Below are 21,064 nucleotides of genomic sequence, written 5' to 3'. Positions count from 1 at the left end.
TTTAATATAGAGATTTAAACTATATTCATTATATACAGTGCTAAAGTTATTAGACATCTGATACCCATTGTATGGTTTGTGCCACAGGTCAGGGCAGCCTAAACTATCAGTATTGGAGCTAAAATCATTTTTCATGTTTCTGTAATGATTAATCCACCAGTATGTGTAAGCTCTTTAGTTACAGCAGTATTTCTAAAGCTACAATATATTTATTGTTGTCATCCATGAATTTTTGATTTTACTGTTTTACAAGAAAGGCAGGAAAAAGTAAAACACTTCATAGTTGGTTTTTTTTTTCAGATGCTCAATTACAGTCAATAATAACAGAGACTGTTATTAAGTTGTTGTTGTTGTTTTTTTTTTTGGATATTATGTGTGAATATTATTTAGAAACTATTTAGTTGTTTCAGTTTTTTTCCTAATAAATGACAGTACCATTTTTAGCTTTAAACAAGTTTTTGATAGAATCCTAAAATATTTGTGTTAAACAGGGATGCACACAACGTTTTAAGCCTGGTTCTCATGAGAGTACTTAGAGATTGGAATTGGTACTCACCCTGTGCACAGCGAAACTTAACATCATTTTCCTCACTGCCCTCCTCACTGTCCTCAATTTCAACTGTAGTACAGGACGATCTTGCTGCCTCCTGGATGGTGGAAATGGATGCACTTCCCTGGTTAAGTCTATAATGGGCTGTCTGCATCCATAGCTCTACTGCTGCCTCTGGGTCAAATGTATCTGTAGTCATCTTTGACAAGTGAATGTGCATCAGGGCTGAAAAACGATAACGGGATCTGTACTTGTTTTTTATTATATTGAGGTGTGAGAAACCTCTCTCACAAGCTGCACTGCTCAAAGGAAGCTTAAAGGGCAATTTAAGAATCTTGTAAATGTTGCAGTAACAATCTGGATTGCTTGTATTAACTATCTTGACCAAGTCATACACAGCCAACCGCTTTCCTGCTTGCTTTAAACGCATCCATTCCCTTATAGTAGATTCTCTGTCCAAAGGCAAGATGGCTTCATTCTTCTGGAGAATCGTGCTGATTACTGTGTTTTCAAAACGGTGGAGGTCTTGCATTTCTTGGGGCCAGGTTGATGCATCAAAAACCAAACAGTGTGATCACATGACTTCAGAGGTTCATATCTGCTTTCAAACTCTCCAATTAAACCTCTGAGTATTTCAGCTTTGTCTCTGTCAGCATCAGCATTGTGAAATGTGTGTGTTGACCTTCTCCATCAAGCAAATGGTGAACTGTCCAATGGCTAGCATGAGTTCATCTTTACATTCTCCTATGGTTAGTTTTTCCTGCTGAATCCTTTGGGAAGTCAGCTATAGAATGTTGCCAGTGTCAAGCATGTTAGCCAGAAAGTTCTGAAAACGTTCTGTGCAGTTCTGCTTTAAGTCGCTGTCATCTGTATTAGACAATTGAAACCAAACTTTTTTTTTTTTTTTTTTTTTTTTTTTACTGTAAGCATTTGTGGTTGTGAATACAGTATTGCACAGTATGAAACAAAATAAATACATCAACCATGTGTAGTTGGACAAAAACAAAACAAAACAAAAACTAGCAACCAAAAAAAACTAACATATTTTTGAAAAAGGTGAATATTCCAAAGGAATGATGTGTATGTGTGTCCTGGAAGGGGACCAAATGTCCCCACAGGTAAAGTAATACCAGTGCATTTTGACTTTGTGGGGACAAACAAGCTTATACATAAATCATACAGAATTATGTTTTCTGAACATCTAAAATAGCAGAATGTTTTCTGTCATGGGTAGGTCTAGTGGTAGGGTTAGTGTAGGGGGATAGAACATACAGTTTGTACAGTATAAAAACCATTACGCCTATGGAATGTCCCCATAAAACATGGAAACCCAACATGTGTGTGTTGTGTGTGTGTGTGTGTTTGTTGGTGGGCGAGATGGTTGGGTGTATCTAGACTCCATCTCTCCTCCTGGCTGGGTCCGGCCACAATACTTCATCCACGTCACATGCTATGTTCTCTCTTGCGTATCCAACCTTGGATGGAGGCAGCGTCAGTGTCTCCACATGCCTCCTCCATTCCCTGGAGAAGTGTTATGTTGACATAGGGACCACGATCATGCACTTTCCAGCACCATGTGGAGAAAAATTCCTCAATAGGGTAACAGAAAAATTGTTCAAAACCTATAACTTGACCTTTGGCCTATTTATAGGCCTATTCTAAAGCCATGATTGGTTGGTGTTAAGTAAAGTAATGAGTGTTTGCACATGTGAGGAGTTAGTGTGAGGCACTGATGAATTAGTGTGGCATTTTGATTGGTTGCGTTTGAAAAAGGAAATCAAGATACTTCCTGTTAGATTTTTGTGTGTTACATAGAGAACTGTGTGTTGTGTTTTGTTTATGAAATTGAAAAATGAGTCAAAGGCCGAGAATTAGTGTGTGGTTTTGCGGATTTGGTGTGTGGTTCTGCTGTTTGAGTGCCAGGTTTCAAAAATTGTGTGACCTGAAAAGTTTTTGTGTGTAAGTAGTTGAAAAAAACTATATAAAAATGTTTTTGTGTTTGGGGAAACTGCACGCTTTTTACACATTAGAAAAAGAAGATTCACGTAATCGTATCAGCATGATGAATAAATTATATTAACTGGAATAAACTGTATATAGAAAGAGAGCAGAGAATGTGACCGATCGTGAAGCTGTCCATAACTTAAGTCTAGCATGAGTTTAAACACTCTCACAAACACTCCTGTTAAAATCTCAGAAGCTGACTACACTGTGACATGAATCTCTGACATCGAATCTGCACTTTGTTGTTTATGATGGGAGAATTCTCGAGTTTCAGAATTCTACATACAGTTTCAGAATTCAGTCAGAGAGCATAGACTGAACAAAACTCTTCATTTCAATGACTGATCTGAACACTTCTGATTGGCCATCACATTCATAAACTCAATAAGAACACGCGTGTGATTGGTTATAATGCTCAACGCTACAAAACTAAATCTGTTGGAATGTCGCAGTTGGATGGTTCGAATGAACGTTAAGTGTTGTAGTTTGTTTAAACAATATTATCATTAAACATATATTCTATTATATAAATATTTTGAAACTAATTTCCATGACTTTTCCAAAACTTTCTGGGTTTATTTTTTTTTTTTTCCTATTAATTTCCTATTAACTTTCCCATGCCTAGAAATTATATAAAAGCTATTTTAAAATGCCATGACTTTTCCAGGTTTTTCATGACCGTACAAACTATAGAATATTACTAGTATGTTTAAAGCATGTTTTACCATGTCCAATGCCCAAATTGTAATTCAAAATGACAATTAAACAATTAATTTGATTAATCATTTGATTAATCACCCTGTGTGTGTATGTGGGTTTGTGTGTTAATGTGTATAGTGATTGAATGTGAGTGTATGTGTAGTGAGTGAATGCAATTGTGTTAGTGTGTGTAGTGAGTGAGTTTTAGTGTGTGTAGTGTGTAAATGTATGTGTTAGTGTGTTTGTAGTGAATGTGTGTAGTGAGTGAGTGAGTGTGTGTGTGTGTGTGTGTGTGTGTGTGTGTGCACATTTACTGATTAAATGTGTATTTACTGACACTATATGTTTTTTTGCAGTGTGAATCATGGAGGAGAGTTCAGGATTACAGCAGGACTGCACAAATGTATGTCTACACACACACACACACACACACACACACATATATATATATATTTATATACATTAGGGCTGTCAATAGATAAATATTTTTAATCGTGATTAATTGCGCATCCTTTCACTTAGCGTGAAATTAAGCATACACAATTTATCTTGTTTAACACATCCTTTTTGCCATCATTGCCTATATCCAGCAAAGTAAACCATCAGATATATATATATATATATATATATATATATATGTATTTCGTGTTAAACAGCTTGTTTTTTTTTTTGTTTTTTTTAAAGTTGGTGCTTAAAGTAGCCTAAGCTACTAAGCGACTGTTAATAATTTTAATTATAGGTCTAATTCATTGTATAATAGACCTAAAAAAATGTTTAAAACATTTTCAAAGAGGAGCTGATAGCATTTTTATTATCCTCACAGCAAGTCAGTTATGCGGTGATGCGCTGTGAAATTATTGCGGGGCAAATTTATTATAATATTAATTTAATAATAAAAGTAGCTTTACCTAATAGTAATAATAATAGACTAGAAGAATGTAACAGGCTTACATTAATTGGAAATGCCAAATCCTCTTAATATTGACAATATTTGTCGGAGTAACGTAGCCCTCAATCACGCTGCAGTGTTTGTGAGAGCTGCCGCCTTCTCCACCCCAAGAACAGAGTGAAATTCTCCGACTCCGATACAGGAAAAATAAAACAGAACTTATAACATTGGGGCTAATATGTTAGCAAGCAAGCTGCTGGTAGTTTTGGACAAGTTTAAGTGAAGTCCTTAAAGTTAACTACAAGTAAGCAAACCTTCAAACAGCTGTAGCATTATGCCAGTTCCTGACGGTTTTATGCTATCCGTTGTTTGTGGAGCAACACTTCATAGTTTACTAGTAATATATAGTAAATATATGGCCATAGGACTTGGAAATATCAGAATTTTTGCCTTAGGCTACCTTTATCTCCCAGGACTGTTGTTGAAACTTTTGGAAATTTACATGTGGCAGCAGCACATTCCACCGCACCAATAACACAGGGATGCCCGCGGACGTGCCTGGCTTTAAATCGGCGCTACTAAACACGGATATCGGCCGATGCTTATATATTAAAAAAAGACAAATATCGGCCCGATATATCGGTCGACCTCTAGTTTCATGCATTGGTATTTTGATTGGTATTGGTTATCTGAAAACCAAACCACTAGGGATGTAACAATTCACTCAATTCACAATTCGATTTTCTCAAGATTTTTTTTAACAAAATGATATTTAAATGAGAATGTCTTAAGTATTATTTCTCAGACAAAATGCTGCATATTTCTTTGTGAAATTGAAATATCTTTGTAACAACTAAATTTAAATTTACACGTTTATTTTTAGTATTTTTGATTGAAAATTTACATATATGGTTTCAACAACCAGATGCATTTAGACTTGTTTCGTCTGGAATGTGTCCCAGACCTCCTCCTGCAGTGGTTTGCATGTCCGCTGGCGTGGAGCGAGCGTTTTCAGATCATTCCTATGGAAGTTGAGCCTCACGCTAAGTTAAGTGTGACACTCAACTTCCATAGGAATGAATCTAAAAACGCTCTGGTCGCTTGCTCTGCTCCAGTGGAATATTTCACTCTTGGTCGTGTGATGTTGCTTAACATACACAAAGCAATAGTGTCACCAGCATAGAAATAGGGTGATATAAATGTTCAAGGTCTCTTGTATTTCCAACTATGGTTTTAAGGATATGTTTTTTTAATATACAGAGATTAAAAAATGTTAGGTGCCCATGTTTATCTGATAGACACAAGTGAGCACATTTATAAAAAAAAGTTTGTTTGCAATTGTTCACAAAATTTCTCAAAGCCATGGTTCCTCTCTGCCGCCTGTATTTTGAAATACCTCCTCCCTCATTCGTAACACGACGACATTATCATGTGACCATAGATAGCGCTGACATGCAACTGCGTACTATGGTACGTTTGATGGCACTTCACATTTATATGCATTATTCAGTAATGACATGTCCTTAGGTAGATATTTATGTCACTATTATATGTTTAATTAATTTTATGCAAAATTTCAAGTCTCGCCATGTGACTGTGACGTATTGCTTCAAAGTACCGCGAGAGCGATTCGAGATCAGCCGCCTGAGTCAGCCAGTGCAGCATCTTATGCCAAGTTTACACTACAGAACTATAACTTGAAAAATGGTGTGTATTTACGTCTTTCCGCATTTGAAATAACATTCCTTCTGATGTTCATTCATGTTTATGTGATGCTATAAATTTCCGTATTTTCCGCTATAAATTTCTGTATTTTTCAACCTGGGAGCGACGTGAGCTGTATTTACCCTACTGTGTGACGAAACTGCCGCAAACAATTACTAAACAAACGGCAGATCATACATTAGGCTTGTTTGAGATGCGCCTCGGAGTAGGCGGCAGCAGTGAGGGGAGGAGTGAAAAAAGTGCAGGCAAATCGGACAGTTCTCTGTTCTCGTAGTGGATCAGACACCTACAAGATCAAAGGCAGATACCGCGGGATTCACACTCGTGCGCTGTGTTGCTGATAAATGTGCGTTCCGTGTCGGAATGTCTGTCTTTGTTTTGGTCTGTGCGAAACCGTGTGATGCCAGTTTATCCAATAGTATTTCGACATCACAGGTTGCCAGTTGGCGGAAAACACCGCGTATTGCAGCCATGGAAACCAGCAAACAAACTGGGTCAGAGAATCGCAGATTCTACCTGACCTAAAAAGCCTCTGCATCCATCTAAAAATCTCTATGAACGACAGCATATTAAAACACAGATAAATCAACTATCAGCTTACAGTGTGTAAGTCTCCTCAGCTTTCATTGTCAATTGCGCTCCCTTTTGTTGCGTGTCTTTGGCCACCCAAGTCTTTGAACGAGGGGGCGGGGCAAACAATATTTTGAATTTAGACTGCAGTACCTATTTCGACCACTAGGTGTCATTCCTACATAGAGCCCCTTTAAATGTTTGAATATCAATCTCAGTCAGATCAACTTCATCATGTTCCTCTAGGGGGCAGTAATACACACACTCTTTAGGAGGCTTTGAGAGATTTTTCACCAGTGTTGGGTAAGCGTCACAGACACGCCAGGCTCTACACTCACCCAATCACATCGCACTCCCTCTCCTGAGTACTGACAAGCCACACCTGACGCTCATTCACAATCATCACCACAGCCACATAAAAGTCACGCCAGTTCACTCAGTCACTGTCCGGTCTCGTTAACACATACCAGTGTTCACTTACCTCCAGGACTCCCTTACTCGACTACTTACCTGTCTCCAGCGTCTACAGTGATTCCCAGTGTCTCCTCGTCTCCTGTGCTTCTCCTGTGTGTTCGTCTGTTCCACGTCTCCCGGCATCCACGCTCCCTAAGAGAACACAGACAAGTATCAGTTCCAGTTCATCGGCTCATCGACCCATTCATCTGCCATCACTCACCTGCACTCTTCTCACGCTCTGCTTTACCTGAAATAAACCTGTTAATCCTTACCTGTGTCTCCGCTCCCTTCTGTCTTGTAACAGAAGACCGGACCAACACCGTCCAGGTAACAGCATGAGCACCCCGGATCCCATTCAAGAGCTGGTCGATGCACTTCGTCGCACCTTCACCAGCACCTCCATGACAACGACACCAGCGAACACTTCCGCATCCACCGCCACAGCTCCTTCACCTCCCGTGGTCGCCAGTCCCATGGCCAAACCGGCGCCCTTCTCTGGTCTGGCGGAGGATTGCAACGGTTTCCTCCTGCAATGTTCGCTGGTCCTGGAGATGCAACCGCACTTATATCCTGACGATCGTTCAAAAGTGGCTTTCATAATCTCTCAGCTTCACGGGAAAGCACTGCGATGGGCTGAACCTCTCTGGAGCCTAAACAACCCCGTTGTATCATCCTTGTCAAGTTTTACAACCCACTTCAAGGAAGTTTTTGGAAAACCCGCCTGGGACTCGTCGATTGGTGAGAGATTATGCAATTTAAAGCAAGGTACACTAACTGTGTCTGATTATGCCCTCCAGTTTCGTACCCTCGCTGCTGCTAGTGGCTGGAATGAGCAGGCTTTGATTACCACGTATCGTCAAGGCCTCGATCCCCGTGTGCGGTTGCATCTCGCTGCATACGAGGATTCCATCGGGCTCGAGAAATTCATTCAGTTGTCTATCAGATTCGCCACTCGTATGCAGCTGTGCTTAGAAGAGCACCAGGGCCAGCCGCTATTCCCCTCCATTTCCCGCCAGCCAGAGTCCGTCAGCTCCCCAGAACCAGCAAACGACAACATGCAAATTGAGCACTCACGCCTTTCAGCAGCTGAGCGACAGAGGAGGCTGACCCAGAATCTCTGTTTGTATTGTGGTGGTGCCGGGCATTATATCGCTGAATGCCCTCTACGTCCTGCCCGGTCTTTGGTGAGTGCCATCCTGCCCACTCTGAATAAAATGAAACCACTCACAATTGTAGTAACACTTACTGCTGCTGAACTTTGTCTTTCAGCCAGTGCGCTCCTCGATTCTGGGTCAGCTGGAAACTTCATCTCCGGAGCCCTCTGTCACCAGCTGCGTGATCCACCAGATCTACCAGATCCACGCGATAACAGGAAAACCCTTACGGAAGGTACGTTACAGCGTGGGACCCCTCCGTCTCCAAGTGGGAGTGCTCCACACCGAGGAGATTCAGCTGCTGGTTCTGGAGGAGTCTACATCTGACGTGATCCTAGGGCGCCCATGGCTTGAGCAGCACAACCCCACCATCTCCTGGAGGACAGGAGAGATCCTGAAGTGGGGTAACCAATGTTTCCAGGACTGTTTCCCCGAACTCCCTGCGTCCAGTTCCCCAAGTTCCCATGAAATCCAAGTCGGGGCTACTACAGTGGAAAGCCCTCTCGAGAAACGTTCCACGGACATCCCAGCCTGTTACTCCCACTTCAGAGATGTCTTCTGTCCTAAGCAAGCCTCCAAGCTGCCTCCTCACCGGCCATGGGACTGTGCCATTGACCTCATCCCAGGTGAGCCAGTGCCCAGAGGGAAGATATACTCCCTATCCGTCCCGGAGGAGAAAGCCATGGAGGAGTACATCGACGAGGCTCTCAAGCAAGGTTACATCCGACCGTCCACTTCCCCTGCTGCTTCTAGTTTTTTCTTCGTGGCTAAAAAGGACGGAGGCTTGCGGCCCTGCATTGATTATCGAGCACTCAACCAAATCACCGTAAAGTTCCGTTACCCCCTTCCTCTCGTCCCAGCAGCCCTGGAACATCTACGCGGCGCCACTGTGTTCACCAAGCTGGACCTCCGCAGCGCGTACAACCTCATCAGAATACGTGAGGGGGACGAGTGGAAGACCGCCTTCGTGACACCTACCGGCCACTATGAATATCTTGTTATGCCGTATGGCCTGGTCAACGCCCCCTCCGTATTCCAAGACTTCATGCATGAGGTGCTCCGGGAGTTCCTGCACCGGTCTGTCCTGGTCTACATTGACGACATTTTGATCTACTCCCGGAGCCTTGCCGAACATCGCCGACACGTTGCGGAGGTCCTCCAACGCCTGAGAGATTACCACCTCTTCCTGAAAGCCGAGAAGTGCACCTTCCATCAGCCTTCCGTGCAATTCCTCGGCTACAACATCGACCACAGTGGCGTCCGCATGGACGAGAGGAAGGTCACAGCAGTGAAAGAATGGCCCATTCCCTCCACTATTAAAGAGTTACAAAGATTCCTAGGATTTGCCAACTTCTACCGCCGTTTCATCCAGCACTACAGTTCCATCACCGGTCCACTCACCAACCTCCTCCGTGGTAAGCCCAAGTCTCTGTCCTGGACCCCAGCAGCCACCCAAGCCTTTGAGGCCCTCAAGACTGCCTTCACGACCGCTCCCCTCCTGGCTCACCCTGACCCAGAGCTCCCCTTCATCGTCGAGGTTGACGCCTCAACCACCGGAGTGGGAGCGGTATTATCCCAGCAGCAGGGGAATCCCAGCAGACTCCATCCATGCGCTTTCTTCTCCAGGAAACTCAACCCGGCGGAAGTTAATTATGACATCGGCAACCGCGAACTCCTCGCCATCAAGCTTGCCCTAGAGGAATGGAGGCATTGGCTTGAGGGAGCCAAACACCCTTTTGTAGTCTTAACAGACCACAAGAACCTAGGATACTTACGAGAGGCCAAGAGACTAAACCCCCGCCAGGCCAGATGGGCTCTGTTCTTCACGAGATTTAATTTCACCATCTCCTACCGCCCCGGATCGAAGAATGTGAAAGCCGATGCCCTATCTCGTATCCACAGCCTCGATGAGAGCAACGAGGATCCAGAGCCCATCATCCCCGAAAGACTCGTAGTGAGTCCCATCTCCTGGTCGGAAGAGACGCTCCCCGAGTCCAATGCCTCCACCAGCATTCCGCCGGGTTGTCCCCCCGGATTGAAGTATGTACCCCGGTCACGACGCACACCCCTCATCCATTCAACCCATACTTCACTGGGCACTGGCCACCCCGGGGTCAACGAAACCCTCTCGCTGTTAAAACAGCGCTTCTGGTGGCCCAACATGACATCCAACGTCAGAAGGTACGTGCAAGGGTGCAGGGAATGTGCCGTCTCCAAGAGTCCACGCCATCTTCCCTCCGGAAAACTCCAGCCTCTGCCCGTTCCCACTCGTCCCTGGTCGCACCTAGGAGTGGATTTCATTACCGACCTTCCCGTCTCCGATGGATGCACATGTGTGCTGGTAATCGTCGACCGCTTTTCCAAGTCCTGTCGTTTAATTCCCCTGCCTGGACTCCCCACTGCCATGGAAACGGCAGAACTATTATTCAACCATGTATTTCGCTACTTTGGATTACCTGAAGACATTGTATCAGACCGTGGATCCCAATTCACCTCCCGAGTCTGGAAGGCCTTTTTCAAACTCCTAGGTGTGACCATAAGTCTCTCCTCCGGATACCATCCACAGACGAACGGGCAGACGGAGAGGAAGATACAGGAGATCGGCCGTTTCCTACGTACCTTCTGTCACGGCCACCAGGACTCCTGGAACCAGTTCCTGGGCTGGGCCGAGTACGCCCAGAACTCAATTCGTCAACCCACTACAGGCCTTACACCTTTCCAATGCGTGCTCGGTTACCAGCCCCCACTTTTCCCCTGGGATGGGGAACCATCAGACGTTCCGGCGGTGGATTACTGGTTCCGGGAGAGCGAGAGGGTCTGGGACTCAGCACATCTGCAACTCCAGCGAGCCCTACGCAGGCGCAGGTTGACAGCCGACCTTCGACGCTCCCACGCACCCAACTTCCAACCAGGGCAGAAGGTTTGGCTGTCAACCCGGGACATCAAGATGCGCCTGCCCTGTAGGAAGCTGAGTCCTAGGTTCGTTGGCCCCTTCACCATCATCCGGCAAGTCAACCCCGTCACCTATCACCTGCAACTCCCACCTGAGTATCGCATTCACCCAGTTTTCCATGTGTCACTCCTGAAGCCTCACCATCCCTCTGTTCTTCCCTCCACAGAGCCTGGCGACCCCGAAGATCCCCCTCCTCCACTCATCGCAGAAGACGGGGTAGCCTACCAGGTGAAAGATATCCTGGACTCCCGACGTCGTGGTGGGTCCCTTGAATACCTGGTCGACTGGGAAGGCTATGGTCCCGAAGAACGCTCATGGGTCCCGAGGAATGATATCCTAGATCCCAGCCTCCTTGACGACTTCCACGCCAGACACCCCAGCAAGCCAGCCCCCCGAGGCAGAGGTCGACCACCACGACGTCGGGGTCCGCGGTCCTCAGGAGCGGACCGTGGAGGGGGGGGTAATGTCACAGACACGCCAGGCTCTACACTCACCCAATCACATCGCACTCCCTCTCCTGAGTACTGACAAGCCACACCTGACGCTCATTCACAATCATCACCACAGCCACATAAAAGTCACGCCAGTTCACTCAGTCACTGTCCGGTCTCGTTAACACATACCAGTGTTCACTTACCTCCAGGACTCCCTTACTCGACTACTTACCTGTCTCCAGCGTCTACAGTGATTCCCAGTGTCTCCTCGTCTCCTGTGCTTCTCCTGTGTGTTCGTCTGTTCCACGTCTCCCGGCATCCACGCTCCCTAAGAGAACACAGACAAGTATCAGTTCCAGTTCATCGGCTCATCGACCCATTCATCTGCCATCACTCACCTGCACTCTTCTCACGCTCTGCTTTACCTGAAATAAACCTGTTAATCCTTACCTGTGTCTCCGCTCCCTTCTGTCTTGTAACAGTAAGTTACTTAAAAAAAGTAATTAATTACTAATTACATCAATGTTGTATTTAAAATACTTTTCTAATTACTCTGTCTGAAAAGTAATTTAATTACTCAATAAGTAACTTACTAATTACTTCTTAAAATCCCTATAACCCTTGACCGGATAGACAATAGAAAGGAAACTCTTTTAATAATTTAGTCAAACATGGAATAGTTTAGCCTTTTATAGCTTTTTAAAACATTTTAACTTTATTATAACATATACTATAATACTTTTATTTACTTTATAATACTTACATTTTTTTTAGTAACAAATAGGGATGTTACTATACCAAAAATCTAGTAGTCGGTACTGATACCACCAAAAGTGCACAATGCTCGATACCAAAGTTGATACCACGGTAAAAATATATAAAAATACAAATAGAACAATGCTATATATTTTTCCAGGTAGGTCTAATAGTAAGTAAAAATACCACAGAAATTGAAAAATCAAATATAAAATAACTCTACATAGTCATAACCATATAAATTAAATATAGATTAATCCTTATTAAAGCTTTTCTTTTGTTGTTTGATTATCATTTATAATACAGAGAGCCAATAGTAGACAGTAGCATGTTTTAAAGGCTGTGTCACTAAGACCTAATGGACGGAGACAATATGCTGTTACACATGCTGTTCACATTCACATAACCAACGCGAATATACACCAAGACGGGCATTTTCACATAACTGTGTGTGTATTTGAACGTTTATGTGTAATAAACCGCGAAACTCTTGCGAGAGGCGGCTATGTGTGTGCTTTGGTCGAGAGCGCACTGACTGAAGACCGTCTCTCAGAGAGCGCGCACAGTTTTTTTCTCTCTAGGATATAGCTTACATTTTACCGTAATGTTCTTGCCTACCTGTGTCAAAAAGTGAAGTAATTAGAATATTTCCATTCTGCAAAACAGCCACTCGCTTCTGCCGACATCTTCAGACAGCGACTACACAGCCAACTGGTGCGCTCAACTGCTCTACAGCTAACGATTTTAAAGAGACAGTGTTCACTTTTACCTTTAGACGACAAATTTAGATTTTAAATTCAATATTGATTTAAACAGCACTGTTGAACTAATTTACAGTATGTAACGCAAGTACATAAGTAACTATAATTAAATTACCTAAAAATGAACAGTAATCCTTTACTTTACTTTTTCAGTGGATAAGTAATTTAATTACAATAATGTGTTACTTAGTAACACGTTACGCCCAACACTGTTTCTCACAATAGTTGAGTTTCAATAACATCTTCAGCATCACTTTTGACTCTTAAACCAACATCAGAACATCTTTTTCTCAATGCCACTGTGATCTTGAGCTTGGTTGGAGTTTAAAAGATTCTTACATTTATCTTAGTAATATCAGTGACGGTTCAGAAGAGCTTATTCAGATTTGTTTGATGACTGATGAACTCCATCAATCCTGATATTGAACTGAATGAACATTGAACTGAGCTGAATAATGTCAGTTTCTTTCTGTAGAGCTGCTCACAGCTGAATGAAGCTGGGCATTGATTAACTTTGAGGATCATTCAATGATTTCACAACTGAACTGAACTGAGCTGAATGATGACACAGTTGTGCTTTATGATGCTTTATTGTTGAATTCAGCATGTTTCCCACTGATGAACTTTGACCCCTTACACTCTTATTGAACACATTAAATTAACATTGATTTAAGTAATTACTTTATTGTCTTTTTAGAGCTGCTTCACAGCTGAATTAGCACTTGATTCATAACTGAAGAAATAAAGGTTTCTTAATCGCCTTGAATCATAACAAGACAAAAACCAAAATCAAAATGTGTTTATAGAAAGACACTCCCTGTGAACCAGTAAGACACACTATGGTGTTAAATAATTTTAATGGTTTTCATTTTAATAACACTTAATTTTCACAATAGGAAGAGTCTTTAGATTCAAGATGAAACGAGAAATGTTTGTAATTATCTTTTAAATCAAGAAAAGATTGTATTAGTAGCAATAACATAATAATAACCAATTACATATTTTGTGTACAGTATAGCTTATTGAAATTATTTATTCTGTTAGTGTGTGTGTGTGTGTGTGTGTGAGAGTGTTCACCAGACTGCTTTAAAGTGAACAAAATCAGATTAATCATTTTTTCTTCCTCGTGTTGTTTGTAGACAGTCTCTATCTGGGCTAAGCGCTAGTGCTACATGTTTCTACACATTAAAGAGGATTAAAACTCATAAACTGTGACGAGTGTTCAGTTCTATGTTATAATACTTTTCAAACAAGACCATTATAAATATTAATTAAGATGAGATTCTGTGAGAGAGGAGAAGATCCTAAATCAAGTTCAGATCTGAGACAAATCCTACATGAACTTGTCAGATCTGAACTCGAGATTCTGGAATAGATCCAGACCAGAGCAAAGCATGCTGGGAACTGAAAATCCACTGCCCAGTTTCAGTTCATTGAACACAAATATGGAGGGCCAAACCTGCAAAAACAATAAATAAATAAATGCATAAATAAATATACAAGGAAATGAGAAAAAAGAAAAAGAAAAGAGTATTTATACCTTTAAATCAGGGGTGTCAAACATACGGCCCACAAAGGTGTCCATTCGGCCCGGGGATCATTTTGAACTATAATATAAAATAGAGATGCAGTAGTCCACTGGTCATAAATCCAAATGTTTTTTAGTTTTATTTTGGTCAATCTTTATTCCAGGCTTGCAAACAAAGTGCTTTGTAATAATTTCCCAAAATGTCATTTGTGTGAAAAATTTACTAAGTCTGTAAACAGGACATTAATACAGCGGTAACCATGGAAACGCTTTATCACTGCTGTTCATTAAGCGCCACCTGCTGTCAGAGAGTGAATTTGCATTTTCATTTTGTTTTCTGCAAGTGTCTTATGTCGCATAATTTCACAAAGCTAAACTGTTTTTGCTGTTAATCTTGAAATTATACAATAATTTAAATTAAAAACAACTGCTCATGCTCATGTGCATAACATCTTTGTTGGGACTGTGATAAAAATGCAGTGTTTGACTCTAATATAAATAAACAAATAAATTAGCTTTAAAAAAAAAAAAAAAAAGCTGCAACCAGTATCAGAATCGACCAATTTGCTTCTAAAAAAATTGGAATTGGCCACGAAAAATCAAATCAGTGACGGTTCATAAGAGCTTATTCAGATTTGATTGATAACTGATGAACTCCATCAATCCTGATATTGAACTGAATGAAGATTGAACTGAGCTGAATAATGACAGTTTCTTTCTGTAGAGCTGCTCACAGCTGAATGAAGCTGGGCATTGATTAACTTTGAGGATCATTCAATGATTTCACAACTGAACTGAACTGAGCTGAATGATGACACAGTTGTGCTTTATGATGCTTTATTGTTGAATTCAGCATGTTTCCAACTGATGAACTTTGACCCCTTACACTCTTATTGAACACATTAAATTAACATTGATATAATTAATTACTTTATTGTCTTTTTAGAGCTGCTTCACAGCTGAATTAGCACTTGATTCATAACTGAAGAAATAAAGGTTTCTTACTCGCCTTGAATCATAACAAGACAAAAACCAAAATAGGTTCATCACTAATAAAAAAATATTACATAAATTTAAAAAATCTAATAGTCGTTTCGCTGTAAAAACAAATGCAGTTTTAAAGAGCAGTGTACTAGTTTTCTTACAAATTAATTTGTTGTTTATATGGTTAATATTAATGCAACAATCAGCGCACTAAAGTTTTTTTATTATTATTATTATTAATTCGGCCGTACATGGTTATTTTTTTCCAATCCGGCCCTCAACCTAAAATGAGTTTTACACCCCTGATTTAAATAAATGTGGAAATAAATAAATGCATAAATAAATAAATGAAAAAAATAAATAAGGAATGAAACATAAATAAGGAAATAAAGGTATAAATACTCATTCATTTATATTTTTCCACATTTCCTTGTATGTTTATGCATTTATTCATGTTTTTTTTTTTAAACATTTCTTCATATATTTATTTATTTATTAATGTATGTATTAATGTATTGTTTTTGCAGGTTTGGTCCTCCACACACAAATGATGAAGTGAACTTCAGTTTGACGTGTTTAAATGGATTTTACTCAATTAAATCAGGACAGAATGTCAGTAATTGTGTGGTTTTAACTCATTTTAATGAAGTTCATTTAACAAGCAGCAGAAATCATGTTTACAGTGTAGATTAAAAGATGGACAGATTGATAATTCCTGATTGTGATGTGTTTTATCTCCATCAGATTCCCATTGGCTCACTCCGGATCTGAACACAGTGAATAAAGCCCTTCGTCTGTCTGAGAGCAACACAGTGATTACAGGCACTCGCACACCGCTGTTGTATCCTGATCATCCAGACAGATTTGATTATAGTCCTCAGGTGTTGTGTAGAGAGAGTGTGTGTGATCGACGCTGTTACTGGGAGATTGAGTGCAGTGGACCTGTGTTAATATCAGTGTCATATAAGAGCATCAGCAGGAAGGGACGGGGTCATGAGTGTCGGTTTGGATATAATGATCAGTCCTGGAGTTTGAACTGTTCTTCCTCCAGTTACTCATTCAGATACGATAAGATAGGGACTGATCGCACTGTAAAGTCCATCATCAGTAGAACAGGAGTGGATGATGATGATGATGATTTAGAGTCCATCAGCAGGAGAACAGGAGAGTATGTGAAACACTATAGAGTAGGAGTGTATGTGGATCACAGTGCAGGAACTCTGTCCTTCTACGGCGTCTTTGGAGACACAATGATCCTCATCCACACAGTCCAGACCACATTCACTCAACCGCTCTATCCTGGGTTTATGGTTTGGTCTGGATCATCAGTGAAACTGTGTTGATGAATCAGAACAGACTGACGAGAGATTCTACCCATAATGCTTTAAGCTCATGATGAATGAGTGTGTGTGTGAGTGTGTGTCTTTGTTTGAGTGTGTGTGTGAGTGTACTTGTCTACCTATCTAACAGGGGACCACTGAGCAAAGAGGGGACGTTTTTCAAGTCCCCTGTAGGTCATGCTTTAAATCATGTTAAAATCAAGTAAAAAATGCTCTGCTGAATTTTTTTTTCATTTTTTTATACTACTAGGCCAATTATTGATTTTTTTTTTAATTATCTTCATTATTATTTTACTGTAATGCTAATACATTCCAAGATAATTACCATATAAATTGCCAAAATATTCAAATGTTTATATATATATAACCCTAACCCATACCAGAAATCATTTATGCATCGTTCTACATCTGGGTGGAAGCCTATAACTTACTAGTTTCAAACTTTGCATTACATTAATATAAAACTTTATTTAAAATTGAAATTTTAAACAGTAAATATTTCAAAATATATACTCATCCAGTATAAAATTAAATACAACTGCCATCAATAGAGGGAACAAACAAAAAAACAAAGCAACTGAACAGGTGTTGCACTATATCAGGTAAAGATTCAAAATTTTATATCGACTTGATGCACTGAAAATGTTCAGCTGGCTTAATCAAATTATGCGAACTGAATGTCTATTCACACAGGCACTTTAGTTGAACCAACTGAAGATTTTCAATAGAACAGTCAACTCATAATTTTGAACTTTGATCTTGACATAGAAGGCCTTTAAGTGCTTTTAAGTGTCTGGGTTTGTATGGATGGCATTATAATTAGTTATATGAGGTACAACAGTAAACTTTGAGTTGCAAGAAAAAATACTTGTCTGCTTAAACTGCTCATTTAGCATGTAGAGTTTAACTAGTGTGGAAGTTGGCATGGAATATGATTAAACAAAATGCCTTTGATCCCCTGTTAGATGGTAAAGTGTGGCTCATGTTTGGTTGCTTTGCCATTTCTTACCATCAATGTATGTATATATATATATATGGGCAAGAACTGGTGTTTAGTGTTACTATGAACATTGCTGCTATATTCAGAGATATTCAGAATATGAAATATTGCTAATTGCACTTTACCATCTAACAGGGGACCAATGTCCTTTTGTGTAGTGAAATTACTGCTGCTGCTGCTGCTGCTGCTTAACTTTAGCATGAACACTTTTGCTTGTGTGGAATTGGGCATTGAATGATGAATAAAAATGGTAACATCTAAATTAACGTATTTTGTTCGTCAAAAATATTATTTAACATCAATGAACCAAACTAAATACATCAGTTTATACCAACAAAACTAAGTTTTGTTTTAAATCAAGCAGAAATAGCTCTTTAAGGTAACAGTTGCGGGCTATCACTTTATACAGTGAATTTTGTTTTGATTAAACAAAATGCCTTTAGTCCCCTGTTAGATGGTAAATTGCGACATCTGTTTGGTTGCTTTGCCATTTCTTACCATCACAAACACACTGTAAAGATTTTGTAGGTCAGATCTTAATTTTATGTTGACTTGCTGCAAAATTGTCAATTATTTTAATTAAATTATGTGAACAATGTCTTTTAACACTGGCACATTAGTTGAATCAACTGAAGATTTTCTATGCAACAATCAACATAAAACTGAGTTTTGACCTTTAAAATATTTCTACAGTTTTTTTTTTTTAATCGCAAGAACTGGTGTTTTTAGTTTTATTACGAACATTGATTAGCTCTGAATGTAGCAGCATATTATGAAAATGTAAAGGCAACCAAACAGGTGTCAAACTTTACCATCTAACAGGGGACCAGTGTCCTTTTGTGTAATGAAATCACTATAACATGCACATGTTGCTATAACATGCACACGATGGCTTTTAACCGATCATTATCTGTTAACTGAAATGATTAGAAGGTTAAATTAGAATTAAATTATTATGGATAAGTGTCTGTGACCCATTAAAATACCACAAAGGTTTAGTTTTACATGTGAAAATAGCAGCATAAAGCAGCACTTTTTTATCTTTTTTTATTTTATAAAATAGCATATTATGTTTGGTTTTCATTTGTAAACATTGCATATTTTATATTTCTGAATGTTAAAATAAAATATGATATACACAACTTACCTGTTTTTTTTCCTCTCTAGCATATTACTTTACTTTAAAAATACTTAAATTTTTTACTACAGGTATTAATTGGTCAAAAGGCTTACAGTCTTTTAATTATGGTCATCCTTAATATGAACTAAAATTTTTAACACGGGGACTTTAATTGAACCAACTGAAGATTTTCAATTAAATAATCACCATAAACTGAGTTTTGATCCAAAATAAAGGCAAGGTTATAAAGGTTGTAAAGGCAACTAAACAGGTGTAGCACTTTATCATCTAACAGGGGACCAGTGTCCATTTGTGTAGTGAAATCACTACAACATGCACATGCTGCTGCTTCTGAACTTTACCATGTACACTTTAACTTGTGTGGAATTGGGCATGGAATGATGAATAAAAAAGGGTAACCTGAAAAGGTAAATTAACTTATTTTGTTCAAGTCAAAAATATTATTTAACATCAATAAACCAACCATGGTCAATAAACCAATGTACATACATCAGTATATACCAAAAAAGTTTTATGGGTTAAATCAAGCAGAAATAGCACTTTAACCCTCTGGGGTCTGAGGATTTTCGGGGCCCTGGAGAAGTTTTGACATGCCCTGACATTTGTGCTTTTTTCAGTTGTTCATAAACATATTAATGGAAAAAGTGTCATTACACTGTATTCAGCACAACCTAGGCTACCATAATATGTGAGGAACATGTATGTACATGTTTGTGTTTTTGAAGGAATAACGTTTATGCGTGGTTATTGAAAAAACAAAAAACTTAAGTCACTGAAATAAAGCCAAAAAATTTATATTAAATCTGTGTTCACAAGACTTCTGGGTATTGGAGGTTGTAGACTAGAGTTTTTGCTTCAAAATTATGTAAAAATTATCCTGCATACTCGTTCATTTATAACAATATATTGATTTAGTTTTTGTAAGACACTTTTTGTCAAGAAACACAGTATGCGTGGAGGCGTGAATCATCATGAATAATGGGTGATTTACACCTGAGAAGACAAAAGAATCGCATAAAGAACCTCTAATGAGCTGCATATTAATGAGGCCTTTCAGTCAGGTAGGCTGTGAAAAAACCCTCTGTGATCATGTCTCAAGCTCATCATGGTGTATATCAAACATACAGAAAAAACAGCAATACTGTGAAATATTACAATTTAAAATAATGGTATTCTATTATATACTTTAAAATATAATGTATTTCTGTGATGCAAAGCGTCTGAACATTCATGTTACCTCTATGGCATTTCATATAGTCTTTTAGCTTAAAAGCATGCACATTTGGAGAAATGTTGATGGATTCTCATATGTTTATGTCAATTTTCTATACAGAGGAGTAATATTTATTCAATATTTATTGTCATCACTATGAACGCTGGATACTGTGTTTTCAATTCATACTTGCAGCCGGAGGGCGCTCTGTACACCTTTAGTCCACAAATTACTCTAAAGAAGAACAGGACATTCAGGAACTAACGGCATGTCTTCCAGAGATCGCTAACCGTGGCTTTAACATCCAGATAAACACTTTTCAAGACAATAAATGCACGATTGAGATGATATATACATGTATTGCCTCAGAATTTGCGTCTGAATAGCGCTCGCTCCGTGGGCGTGGCCGCATTAGCGGATAATGAGCTGAATCACGGGCGTCTGACATGTGTCTCTTTTCATACAGATTACATAAACACAGAATATTTGTTTTCAGTTTGACTTACACGATTTAAAACCTGACATTTCAACGTTTTTTTAGACATAAGTCTCATTTTTGTGTCATTAGTATTCACTAAGTTACAGTTCATTTTCTGAGAACTATCAGATTAAACTTCGTTCAGAGGGAGACGAGAGATCACGCATCATGTTAGTTTTCTTTATTTTGCAAAAAGTACATCATTTTGTTTTTACTCTGAGTGTACACAAATAAAAGAAGATATTCCACAAATTTTAATGGTGTATAACTCTTAATTATATGTGCAACATTGACAAAGTATTTTGAGTCTCTTTCACACTGGTAAGAAAAAAACCGAGGTGGTATCGCCGGCGTGACCGCCGACCCGAGGGAGTTAAGGTAACAATTGCAGGTCATCACTTTATATAATGAACAGTCATTCTGTTAAAC

General features: G+C 39.8%; 1 protein-coding gene across 1 annotated transcript in view; it reads left to right on the top strand.

Moving 5' to 3' along the window:
- The window catches only part of LOC127508735 (NACHT, LRR and PYD domains-containing protein 3-like), a 62,595-nt gene extending 42,520 nt beyond the window's left edge, over positions 1-20,075 (top strand). Inside the window, exons 10-11 of the mRNA XM_051887039.1 lie at positions 3,610-3,656; positions 16,208-20,075. Of these exons, the coding sequence (XP_051742999.1) occupies positions 3,610-3,656; positions 16,208-16,806 (646 nt within the window). The 3' untranslated portion in view covers positions 16,807-20,075. The remainder of the gene's footprint in view (positions 1-3,609; positions 3,657-16,207) is intronic.
- The last annotated feature ends 989 nt before the right edge of the window (positions 20,076-21,064 follow it).

Source organism: Ctenopharyngodon idella, chromosome 3 (assembly GCF_019924925.1).
Source record: "Ctenopharyngodon idella isolate HZGC_01 chromosome 3, HZGC01, whole genome shotgun sequence".
Lineage (NCBI taxonomy): Eukaryota > Metazoa > Chordata > Actinopteri > Cypriniformes > Xenocyprididae > Ctenopharyngodon > Ctenopharyngodon idella.
This window is presented reverse-complemented; position numbering and strand designations above follow the sequence as displayed.